The sequence below is a fragment of the Zingiber officinale genome, chromosome 2A (genome assembly GCF_018446385.1).
Source record: "Zingiber officinale cultivar Zhangliang chromosome 2A, Zo_v1.1, whole genome shotgun sequence".
In the NCBI taxonomy this organism is placed as follows: domain Eukaryota; kingdom Viridiplantae; phylum Streptophyta; class Magnoliopsida; order Zingiberales; family Zingiberaceae; genus Zingiber; species Zingiber officinale.
The window spans coordinates 126225367-126238774 of record NC_055988.1 but is presented as its reverse complement, the minus strand read 5'-3'; the positions used below and the strand labels follow the sequence as shown (position 1 = coordinate 126238774).

The following is a 13408-nucleotide window of genomic DNA, read 5'->3' as shown; positions in this document are numbered from 1 at the left end:
AAGTGTGGTCCAATCTGATCGGGTCCGTGACCCTTTTGATGCCTACAAAATAATAAACAAATATTAGCACCAAAATACCATGAAAATAGGCTAATTTACAATTAAGTCCAAGATTGATACAATGTATAAAAATGTAATGTAAATATGGGCTCTATATATGAAAACTACATCAAACCATGATTATATGAATAAGAATAGTATAGTAAAATCATGGTTATCACATAGCCTCCACCAAAGACTTCTCTTTCTCGGATAATAGTTGATCCCAAGAAAGAAGATTTGAAGCCATAACTCTCAATAATATCTTTGGAAGAAAGTGAAGCAAGAAAGAGTAAAGGTTGGTATTGTAGAAATTGGGATCACACCTCTATTTAACTTGGTCACAAGATATATGTTGAAGGTATCATGAGATCACTGTAGTAGGTATGAAATGTTCAGAAAAAGGATAGAAGTAGACTTAGGTCTAGTCAGTCAGCTATACCTCCTTTGACTAGACTTGAAAGGGAGGCTAGTGATACGGGTTATGATAGGTCGACCTAGCAAATGAGAGAGGGGTCTAGGTAACGAAAGATAGAGTGAAAGCCGAGCGAGCACTCATATTCTCATACACGCTCGGCCGGGCAAGGCCCGCCAGAGTGTAGAGGCACTTAGCCTTATGTATGACTTTTAGTATATTACCGGACAACCGAAGGCCGAGCGAGCACCCACGTGCTCATATATGCTCGATCAGGGAAAACCCGCTCGAGCATAAAGGTACTTAGCCTTATATATGATTTTCAGTATATTATCGACCGACTGAAGGCCGAGCGAGCACCCATGTGTTCATATATGGTTGGTCAGGCAAAGCCCGCCCGAGCATAAAGGCACTTAGCCTTATATATGATTTTCAGTATATTACCGACCAACTAAAGGTCGAACGAGTACCCACGTGCTTATATATGCTCGGCCAGACAAAGCCCGCCCGAGCGTAAAGACACTTAGCCTTATGTATGACTTCTGGTATATTACCAGCCGACCGAAGGCCAAGCGAGCACCCTTGTGCTCATATATGCTCGATCGAGCAAAGTCCGCCCAAGTATAAAGGCATTTAGCTTTATATATGATTTTCAGCATGTTACCAGTTGACCAAAAGCCGAGCGAGCACCCATGTGCTCATATACGCTCGGTCGAGTAAAGCCCGTCCGAGCGTAAAGGCACTTAGCCTTATGTATGACTTCTAGTATATTAATATATTATCGGTCGACCAAAGGTCGCGCGAGCACCCATATGCTCATATATCCTCGGTCGGGCAAACCTCGCCAGAGCATAAAGGCATGATTCTCAGCATGTTACTGGCCGACCGAAAGCCGAGCGAGCACCCTTGTGTTCATATATGCCCGGTCGGGCAAAGCCCGCATAAGCATAAAGGTACTTAGTTTTATATATTGTTCTTAACAAGCAGGTACCAATGAGCTCATATATGCGGTCGGCCTTAATGATCGACCGAGACATGACCAACAAGAGATATTCTTAACATGTGCGGCCGGCTTGAACGACCAACCGAGACACACCTAACAAATGGTATTCATATTATAAATACGACTAGTTTAAAGGACCAGCTGAAAATATAACAACCCAAGAAATTTAGCAGAAAATATTTTCTAGAAGCTTCTTCAGTTACAATGGTGTGTCCCTCATCACAAATATAAGTCACAAACGACAAAAGAGGTACATCTGGGGTACAAAAAAGATTCCTTAAAGGATTATTGCACGAAGTATAAAAGATGACTTCATCTCCTAACAAACTCTAATGAACCGGGGACTATTTCATGACTACGGAGGTCACGTGAGGTAGTATAAAAAGGGGAATCCTTTCCGTTGGCAAGGTACGCAAGTTCTAGCATCTAAATTTTTTTTCACTTCTTCTTCTTTTCTTCCACCTTTGAAAGAGAAACTGACTTGAGTGTCAGAGGGCCTAGTCAGGGATCCCCACCCTAGTCTTAGGTCACTATGCATTGTTGGTTTGTCTCGCTGTGCGTAGGATCACGAAGGGCTTCTTCCAGATCTCTAAGAGGTTATCTTCATCGGGGATCGTCATTTACCGGAGCCAACGCACGTTTTCATAGATTTCAGAAAGGCACATTCCACAGAATAAAATTCAGACTTCGTCGCAAATAGGGAGCAACAAGTTCAGGATCAAATTTTACAGGTTGGAGGCGCCTTCAAGGATATGGAAGACTCCTTCCACACCCTTTATCTCGACCCAACTTTAAGAATCATCACTTCTACGATCCTCTACGCATCCGTTTAAAGTTTCGACTGCTCCAGCTCCCTGCTGTTGTTTCATAGAAGTCTGTCTGCCACCAAGCTGTCTTTTCGAGTCATCCGATCATCTCTAGCAGACTGACAGAACACACGAGCACTCTCAAAATTGTTGAAAATAGTTTATTAAGTGTTGTAATTTTTACTACTGCTTTAAAAGGGAAGTGTAAGTCGTTACACTGTCCCTATCTCTTATATTCGATTATCTCTTCTGGTAGTTCCGGAAGAGGTATTTAGTGGATTACCTATCGATAGATCCGTAGGACCTGAGTTTTAGAGTAAGAGTCACCGAAAGCTTCGAACCAAGTAAAACTGAACGCGTGTTCTTTTGCTTGTTTTTCTACTTCGCTTTCTTAGTTTCCCATCGCGCACTTTGATTTCAAAATCGAAAAACAAGTTCATTTTAAAACCACATGATTCACAACCCTCATATGCGTCTCAATCCAACAAAGCGGGGCAGAACCAAGTCAACCCATTAAAACCCCGTTAGATCGCTGAGCCCATCAACCTTTTATCTTATATACTAACATATAAACAAAAGTAACATAACCATTGACATCTTTGTTTAGACGGGATCCTTTGACACCTAAACAGGGTATCGTGATCCTTTGACATCTTTTGTCTTGACATGACCATCATACAAAAAATCTACCCCCACTAGCTAAAGTGGAAGAGAAAAGAGGGGAGAAAGGAGAAAAAAAAGGAATAGGAAAAGAAGAGAGCCTCCTTACTATATATACTTATTTTATTATTTATTCCTTACTATATATACTTATTTTATTATTTATTCCCCTGTACTATTTATCTTCTTGATACAAGACATCACCGGAAATTAACTAGAGCGATGACGACCAACATGACAACGAGCTCACTATTTTACCAGAAGGCGTCCCTCGAGTTAAGGTACGTTTCCCCAAGCTTACTCTTCACACATTTCATCTCTCTACCATTTAATTGGATCCTTACACATTTTTAAGACCGACCTCGAACGTAAAAGTGCAAAGGCAAGGCAAACTCAGTCTGTTTGCAGATTCTTCCGACGACGAAGATAACTCACCCCCTCCTAATTTCTAACTCAAAATCTCCTCATGATCAACACCAGTGTCAGATCATCAGCAGTCCACTTTTTTTAGTTTCCGGATGAGATCATAGACAAATATATTATAGCCATTTTCCAAATGGTCCTAGACGAACGAAAGATAAATTCATATTTATGAAAGAACACATTCCTTTTATGATCTACCGACCGCACGGCCAGGCAATCACAGTTTAGATCACTAGGCGCATGCAACCGTGGCCGTGTGGCCAAGCCGCTATGGTAACTGCTCAACTAGGTTAGCCGCGAGGCCACAACCGCTTGGCCTAACTGCCTGACCACGATCACTCAGCCTAACTTTAATTGAAAACTATACATTTGATGCAGAAGTTATAGAGAATTTAAAGAAACGAAAATTTGTCATCTGACTGCATTATTTGTTCTTAGGGCTCCCTTGGAGGCATCAGAGATGAATAATGACCAATAAGTTAGCAGTAATACTGACGACTAACAACCATCAGTCTCACTGGTAGAGCTGCTTGATTCTTTTGGCAGCTTCCAAAATATTCTCTCTGTGACCAAAAGCACTGACCCTGATAAAGCTCTCCCCTCCAGGTCCAAATCCACTTCCGGGTGTAATAACCACATAGCCCTTCTCAAGAATCTCTGTGAAAACATCCCATGAGCTTCGACCGGGGAACTGTACCCAGACGTAGGGAGCATTCTTCCCACCATAAACATTGAAGCCGAGTGAAGTAAAGGTATCGACAATTATCTTGGTATTCTCTTTGTAGAAGTTGATAGTGTTTTGCATGGCCTGAACCAACAAGAGGGGGAATCAGAGTATGTACTGCTTATGATAGGCGGTTAAGCATTGCATAAAAGCTGACCTTTAAACCCGCAGGAGAGAGACAGGCTAAACCTCCAGCTTGTGCGATGTTTGACGCACCATTAAAACATGTGCTTACAATACGATTGAAATCCTTCGCAACAGGAAAACCATCAGCAAAAAGCAGTTCCTTCGGGACTACAGTCCAGCCAAGGCGAACACCGGTGAAGCCAGCATATTTGGAAAATGATGATATTTCAATTGCTACCTGCAAAACATAAATTGTTATGTGATTCCAAACCAATATTTGATGCTAATCGAAAGAAAGCAGTAGCCATTGTAATTGAATGGACGATACTAATCTTTGTCTCAGTAGTTTCATTAATATTTCATGCTATTTTCTATGACTTGGTACTTTTTGCAGGAAGCAAGCATTCAGGTTTGAGTTTTAGAAAGAGAAAAACAAACAAGAAACAAAATCACCGGTGACAACTTTAAGCAGAAATTATCATAGAACTTCTAATTTGCAGCATTTGACAGAGAATGATATCAACCACTATTTAGCTGGATAACTGATAAACTTTGATGTGGATCTTGTTTGAGGTTGGTGAAGGTCAAAAACTAATCGATAGAATCAGAATCAATAAAAGCAATAAAATAATAATTTTTATATTAATTAATACGGGACCGAGAAAAAATGCTAACTAACGAAAAATGGTTTTTAACATTAATTAAGAAAATTTGAATTAGTGTTATTTGCATTTATAATGGTTTTCATATTCTTAATATTATTTTTAATAATTAAACTACGAATAATGATAGTCATAAATTAATAACTTTTATCATCATTTAATTTAGATAATTAATTTAAGATGTGCTAGTTTTATAGTTTCAGAATTCATATTAACTTGAAAATTAATCAATCCAATTTAGTTTATTTTATCATACTTTATTTTAATTAATTTGTATACTTATTTGTGAGGGGAAATAGTCCTACTTGATCATAAATAACAATCATCCATTATATCAATGTACCATGCATCACCGTCCTATGAATTCACACCAAAATAATGAAAACCTTCAATATTCATTGATGGATAATTTTGTCACATTTCAATACAAGTTCTTTCCCTCCAAACTTGGATGACTCTTGAAGACATGGTCAAGAAATCAGCCTAAACCAATACAACTCAACCGATAGGTATTGGGTCAGCCGAGTTTGACAACCATGCTGGCATATGCAGTATTTACAGTTCATAAACAGGAACGGCTTCCATATCAGGGATATGGACGGACAACTTCATGAGCTCTCCTAACCTGCTTTTTAAGACAAACTTATCTCCTCAAATCTCACCCTTCTTTCTCGCTCATTCCAATCAGGATCTCTTCTCTCTTATCCATTCTGCAGCTCATCCCTTTCCCCTTTAGTGTGGCTATTGTCAAGTTATGAACCATCCTACAAGAGAATATACTACCATATGGATACTGATATACCATATCTATATGTTCTCAGTATCAGATCAATCAGATGAACCTCAGATTTAAATGTCGACAAAGATAAACTAGTATTGATGATTTTACCTTGCACAATATAATAACAATATCTGCACTTTCTACAATCAAGATTCTTATGATCCAAGTAGCATACATTTTTTGTCCCCACGGCGGTGTCTAGTTCACTAGAGGGTGGTATATTTACTATAATGGGACAGGGGTCAAATCCTGGCCAGCGCATGCCCTCGGAGAAAAACTTCTTCCACTCCCTAACCACATGGCGGTTGGTTATAAACTAACTCCGTGATTTATCTCTCTTCATATAACTTGAAGACAAGGGCACTTGGGTAAGCGTAATTCACCTTTTGCTACAAAAGTAGCACACATTCTTTTAAATAAATTTCTTAAGTAGTAACATTTGGCATGTTAAAAGTCAGAACAAATCCCACAAGCTAAGATATATATATATATTCTTTACCAGATAAATTTCAACTCGAATTTAGATGTAAGTAAAACACTTAGAATGTTGATATAATGAGTCATGGCAGAGACATGATGCATCTGGAAATGAATGTGGGTAACATAACTCATATATATGGGTAGTGACCATAAGTTGACACTGAACTCACCTCTTTTGCCCCAGGGATCTCATAGATAGAACGAGGACTGTCATCTGAAATATACATAGCATACGCAGAATCAAAAACTATGATTGACCCATTATCCTTTGCAAATTGAACTAGTTGGGTCAGCTGATCTCTCGTTGCTGTAGATCCTGTTGGATTATTTGGTGAACAGAAATAGATGACATCAACTTGTGAGATACTTGATAAATCAGGGAAAAAGTCATTCTCAGGTACACATCTCATGTATTCAATGTTTGCATATTTCTCAATATCTTTCTGAAATAAACCAGTTTGCCCCATGATAACACTGGAATCCACGTATGCCTGTAAATAATAGGCCATTAGCAAGCAGCTTCCAGCAATTTCTACATTGATTTGCATAATTTCCCATCAACAAAACATCAAAATTAAGTTTAATATTGCTATTGAACGAGTGGATAAGTTCATAAACCATATGCAAACTGGCATTCCTCCAGAATATATGGAGAATATACACAAGGATACTATTGGTTAGGCACAATATTCCAAAGCAACTTTTTTTATATCAAACAAAAAACAAATTGAAAATATTCAGAGTTAGACTCACAGGATATGAGGGATCTTGAACGGCCATCTTCACTTGAGATCCAAAAAGAAGCTGTCAAAAAAGTAAAAAACTAAGTCATTTTGTGTACACTTTAACAAAGATTATCAAAGGCACAAGGGCTTAGCAGCTTTTGATTTCCAAATTCTAATGAAGAAGCATATGCATAGAACAAATGCATAGCAAGTAACAAAAAAAAAAGTTTCTGATTAAGATAAGACTTAGTAGAACAAGATGAACAGACACCGTAATAAAGAATAGCACAACCTGAAGCCGAGATATATCACACTTTGCCCCATCTGATACAAATATGTCAGTTTCTTCAATACCAAGGTCTTTGTAGTATGTTAAGGCTATATTAGCTCTTAGTTTCTGCAAAAAGTTCAACTAGCAAATGTCACAAGTAGACAATTGGAGCATTGCACATTCCTATTGCTCTGAAAAAATACAGACCAACCAGGAAAAAAATATATCCTTAAATCAATAATGATTATCCTGCATCAAGGATAACCAAATTTAGAGCTTCTCAGTTCACAAAGTGGCAACAAAAAACCAGGTGAAAATTAAACAGGCTGAAGAAACCAACAGAAATCACAATCAAATGAGTTATTTCCTCTTCTAAGAATTCATGCCATACATTCTCATAGAAGATGAACGGAGAGAAAATTCTAAGAAATATAAAAAACACAGATGGAAATTTCAAAAGATAAATATTTGACATCTCACATCTTTCATATCTAGAGTAACAGAAGTGTTAATTTGTTCTATGGTGATGGCAAAGCATTTACAAGAGACAAAAGGCTTCAGCAGATATGAATATGTAAGTTGTTCAGAAACAAGTAGAAAGTTTAGAGATAGTACCCCAAGTAAACTTATGTGAAAGAAATTTACAAGCAACTTCATTCCAAAGCATATGGAAGCTTGTGATCATCTGATACACGACAAGCAAGCAACAGTGGTGCCAGAGAAACTTGTCAAACACTTATAAGTTATGTTGTTTTGACTAGATATGGCTATGTAAATAGGTTTTGCATGTTGTCTATATTATGACTATTGAAACATGCAAAATGAATATCATTCATATGTTCTTGCTCTACTTCTTGATGAACTATGCTAGCAAAAGTTCTAGCTCTACCTTCTTGATGAACTATGCTAGTAAACAAACATCAACAATGAATAATAAGTAGGGCTATTTAATTAATCGTGTAGGATATGGACAGATACTTCAAGACTGAGAAATAAAATATCAAACAATATAAAAAATACAGGATGTTTCACGTCCAGTGTTATGCATTTTTATTTATTTTTCAAGTTTTGGGATACTGCACATAGGTTGTTTAAAAGCTTTATCGTAGATCATCTTTCAAGCTTCAATATATTGTCACGGCCTTTCTAAATTTCTACCTTGATCCATGTTTATCCCTTCCCCATATTTTCATTGTTCTCTAAGATGACATGTAGAACAAAGAAACAGAAATAGAGTTTCCTTATGCATTTACTTGCACTTCATCCACTCTAAATGTAAGATAAGTTGTTCTTCATTTTTAATAATGATCAGAAAGGTTTTGCATGAAAAAATTGAAATGAGCATAAATGAATCAACAAGAAACATGATGCTAGGAAAATAAATGTTACCTTATCCCCTTGTTCAGCACCATAACCACTATAACCTTCAAAAGTTCCAAGAGAATGTGCTCTCTGTATCGCGGAGTACAAGTTTAGAAGTCTTCCAAGCAAGAATGTGAAGATCCACATTCAAAGCATTACTAAACACATGTGGTTTCATAATTAAAAAAATACAAACTAATTCCACGAAATTTTTACCACTGAACAAATCTAAAACAAATTTCACAAGGCAGTGAATCAAACTCAACCACTCAGTTATTCATGTGCAATATATAAGTTGAATCAATCTTCAGTAGCATAACATTTGGTAGCCCAAAAATTATATACGCAAATCTATTTATTAGCTTTATTAAATACAATCCTTAAACAAACATTATATATGAGATTGCAATTGACATAGTTTATGACACTTCTGCAAGCAAAAATGTGTTAGAAAAAAAAAGCACATCAAAGCTATTTCTTCTTATAGTTACCACCATCACAAACATAGATACAACATATGATTAAAAATAAATAAATACATAAAAGGACAAGGACCATGGGGAAGTTACAAAGCATGCTGAGAGAATACCATGGCCATGGCAGAAGTTATGTCATCCGGAATGGGTTCTGTAGTATCACCAATGCCAAGGCTTATAACTTTTGCATCTGGGTACTTCGACATATGTGCTGATCTCCTTCTAGCAAGCTAACGTCAAGCACATATGAAACTTCAGGTTTGATAATATAAATTCAAGCAATAGTGACCCAGATTAAGCATTATTCAACTTAAGTAAACAAAAAATAGATCTCGCAAATAAAGTCTAGAAACTTATAGCATTTAATTTGAATAAACATACCATGTTAACCAAGTTAAGAAGATAAATAAGAAAGTTGTTCACTGCATAGCTAATATTCGACCAATATAAATGTGAAGCAAAACAGAAAATGGATTAACATTCTAAAAGACAAATATCAGTATCCTTTTAAGTATTATAGCATTGCAACCAATAACCACACTCATCAAATGGATTTTCCATACAAGCTTACAGATAAGAAACGAGACAGCATTATGCTCCCAACAAAATCTTAGCATCATTTGTCCACTCAGAATCTCAAACACAGCTGCTGCTTGTCATATTGCCAATGAGAAAACAGAACAGACACCTATGCCCCAAGATATGACACATGCACATTTTGTGCCATATATGAATCTAGAACCAACATACAAAAACAAAATACAATTTCAAGTTCCTCAAATCTCCACAATCTTGACATGGTTACAAACTTAGAATTCCCATTACTTTGACATGCTGGCACTGTATCATATAATTTAGTGTTCATATAGAATTGACTTGGCATAACAACTAAATTTTAACATAAAAGGAAAGTGGAAGTCGTATTTATCCAACGTTTGCTCAACAAATATAAGCCCAAATTCCATTTAGTTGAGTCGTAATTTGTTGAATTAGTAACCTAAGTGATACATTGATGATTGGCTTTGCATAAATGTCAACATGGCAACAAAAAGGGCCTAATAATAAAATCAAGGTCAACCAGATTTGATAAAAATCTGAAAACCATATGGACAGGTTAGTAGTTGTTGAAAAAAACATACTAGATACAGTAAAAGTAAGAACAAAAGAGTGCTTGAAAGCAAGAACAGCTCTTCGAGAAAAACATTACTAACCTCTGGGAATAAATAACCTGCTTGAAGTTTAGCCATATTTGCATTTCTTGCAACCTTTGTCTTGAAAGCTTCAAACAAAATTTTCATGTTTCAGTTTGCCGAAGGTGTAAATAATCATTATTTTGAATGTTCTAGAAGCAAACACGTCTATTGCCTAACTTAAAATTGCAGATTACTATAAGGAGGATTACAATTCTAGGAAAAATAGTCGCCATGAATATGCACAAGCAATGAGTTTAGTGGCACGTCCAGCACAATAACAGAAGTAATGAATCTTGTAAAAAAAACTGAGTAATATATCTAACTGGATACATGTTTGAAAATTGAGAACTAAATTGGTCAGTACACAAGGAGTGTTCGAGAATTCCACATCACACCATCAACGAAAATAGAAAATTGTTAAAATCTGAAAAAAAAAAAAAAAATAGTGTGAGCAAAATATAATTCAACATCTTCTCATTTTAGTGTAGTTAGGTCTAACATATAAGTATGGAGTATTGAAAAATGAATACCTTATTAATTACAACCTTGTAACATGAATGTTATGTCCAAAATTGGAATTGGATATCTGTTAAACTGGAAACTTGAAGAATAGGATTGCATACTATATAGTCAGCCACTTACATTGGTAAAGTTTTTACCAATTAGGCAAGGGAAGGAAGAGGTGATAGTTAAGGAGTACCAAAATAGTAGGAAGAGTTTCCAATGAGTTTTGATGATAAAGTAGTCTGGCAGACCACTGCCACAGTGATTATATGTGCCAAGTTATGCACAAGAGAATAACAAACTAGGAGATAAAACAGTTCAAAACACAAGAAACAGATGGCCGTGGCCACATGGCATATTTCCACCGACTAAAAATCTTAGTTTTATTAGGCAAGAATTGGTATAAGTAGTGTACTAATTTAGGTTGCCAAGACAAAAACTATCTATAAACTCTCAAAGAGACTGCTATACAATAACAAGTCGGACCAATTTATAACTCCTTTGTTAATTTCTTATTAACTAAACCTTTAGAATGAATGAAATGTGATTGATAATGCTAAAAATAGAAATTATAATCTGTTGAATTCGGTAAATTTATCTTCTCAGGTTATCCTATACTCTATAGACAAAAAAAAAATCAAGATATTCTTGGATAGTAATTTATTTTAAGGATCCTGTTTCAACTTTCCAGTGTTTCTATCCTGAGGCTTCTGTCGATTAAAATTGCAGGAGAATAGAGGTTTCAACTACTTTGTTTGAATCTTTTGTCCATCAAAATTGGAAGGATGCCTTGCCTCTGTTTCTTCCCTTCCTTCTCCTATGGGCTTCGAATGTTAAAATTAGATAATTATTTGAGAATGGTAAGGGAATTAATGATTCTACTATTCCTTCTCAACTGAGCCATCCTAGTTAAATGTGATAAGTTATGTGAGTTTGTTGTACATGTGCTTAGCAATTAGCATGCTAAGTCTAAAATCTAAATATATATTTAATAGTAGGTAACCTTCTTTTCCATTGCCTCATCTATAGACTATGTTTAAACTAACACCTTTATTAAGGTTTCTAGAGGTAGAGTGGAAGGTAGAAAAAATACATTCGCTGTAAATTTGTTCGGTTTAGACAATCCATGACCAACAAGTTGTGAAAACAGAGGTGGACTTGTTTACAAAAATATATCTTTTTAACCGAGTATTATACGATCTACTCGCCTCCAAATGCTTCAGAATTTGTTTTGATTATTAATTTTTAAAATTTTGCAAATTCAACGAATTTTCAGCTACATTATGGTTCAGGGAAACTAAATAATCATCATGAACTGTTAAAAAAATTATACTAAAAAATTGCAAGCGGAGGATACAATTACTCAAAATTATAGAGCTAAAGAAAAGTAAACCTAGGATTACTAGCGACAAAAAAAGCTGACAGTGGATTCGAAACTCAAACTGACTCTTCAGCCATCAAGAACAAAACCAGCAAGCCAAGTAACAATTTGCCAACCAGGCGAAAAAGTCAAAATAGATTTGGAACGGCCGCAAATTAATTGAACAAGATAAAACAACAACCAACTGGCTAAGTCATTCCAAGACGTAGGAAGATGATATTGTTACCGGTCTCTTCCGCAGAAGGAGCTGACCCGCACCTGCACACTCCAGCCATTCTGCCTGGAAGAGACACATTCCGAGACCTGCAGCGTAATTCTGAATCAAATAAAAAAAAACAAATGGTAATCGGAACCTTGCGATAAATCATAAATGGTCTGATCGATGCACCTCAAACTGTTGGTGGCGCAGAAAGAGTGGCTGCCTAAGAAATCGGAGGATCTCGAAGAAACGACCATGGAAATCTGCAGCGCGGAGGATGACATCTCCTTCAAACGCTAAACAAAAAACAAGCTCCGTCGCCGTTGCCTAAACCCTAACGAGACTCAACGAAGTCACGAAAAAAAACTGCGAGTTTGGGCGGCGAGTGTGAAGCCGAGGGTTGACGAGAAAACTACCTCATGTCGGGTCGGATGCTCGCATCCAACTGTGGAATCCGATAGCTGAACCTTATCCGACCCAATTACATCACAGAATTTGATAATTTGTTTATGAATAAGTTATAAAAAACAAAAGTAAATATTTATTGTAATATTCATTTCAATAAATTTAATCATGTTTATTTTTAAAAATCAATAATATATATATATATATATATATAACATCAGATCCTCGGTCCTAAGATTCTCGTGTCTCCTCATCGATCGGACGGATTAGATCATATCTCAAGGATACAGTGCATATCACGAGGATGTCATGTCCATCCGATCGACGAGGGGACACGAAAATCTTAAGACACTGGATCTAATTTTATATATATATCCTCTGTCCTAAGATTCTGTGTCCCTTCATTGATCGGATGGATTAGATCACATCTCAAGGATGCAATGCACATTACGAGGATGGTATGCTCATCCGATCGACGAGAGGACATGAAAATCTTAAGACACATGATCTAATTTATATTTATATATATATATATATATATATATGCCAATTAACTTTTAATTTCTCTCGATTAAAATGTTTTTACAATTTCAATTACAATCAAATCAATTAATAGGATCTATTAGTATTCCAAATATTTTACAATTTAAAATGAATTCCAAATCACATTTAATGGGAAGTCTATTAGTATTCTACCAATAAAACAGAAAAGTTTTCTTTAAAAAAATAACTACCAAACTTCCTACCTAAATAATGTCTTCATTTTTAAAAGG

At 36.2% G+C, this 13408-nt stretch overlaps 1 protein-coding gene across 1 annotated transcript; it reads right to left on the bottom strand.

The window, feature by feature from the left end:
* Nucleotides 1-3737: 3737 nt before the first annotated feature.
* Nucleotides 3738-12611, bottom strand: LOC122042237 (probable LL-diaminopimelate aminotransferase, chloroplastic). Its single transcript, XM_042602250.1, has 10 exons — nucleotides 12420-12611; nucleotides 12258-12334; nucleotides 10165-10232; nucleotides 9067-9183; nucleotides 8505-8567; nucleotides 7137-7241; nucleotides 6873-6923; nucleotides 6290-6610; nucleotides 4228-4434; nucleotides 3738-4154 (listed from the first exon to the last, which is right to left on the bottom strand). The coding sequence occupies exons 1-10, from the start codon at nucleotides 12512-12514 to the stop codon at nucleotides 3861-3863; spliced, it is 1398 nt and encodes a 465-aa protein (XP_042458184.1). The 5' UTR covers nucleotides 12515-12611; the 3' UTR covers nucleotides 3738-3860.
* Nucleotides 12612-13408: the final 797 nt, after the last annotated feature.

Excerpts from the sequence above, each read along its gene's own strand:
- LOC122042237 (XM_042602250.1), bottom strand. The coding sequence starts at position 12,514 with ATGTCATCCTCCGCGCTGCAGATTTCCATGGTCGTTTCTTCGAGATCC. Across the intron at positions 10,233-12,257 it reads TCCTTCTGCGGAAGAGACCG|CTTTCAAGACAAAGGTTGCA; the intron begins GTAACAATATCA and ends TTTTGTTTGAAG. Across the intron at positions 6,924-7,136 it reads GTGATATATCTCGGCTTCAG|CTTCTTTTTGGATCTCAAGT; the intron begins GTTGTGCTATTC and ends CTTTTTTGACAG.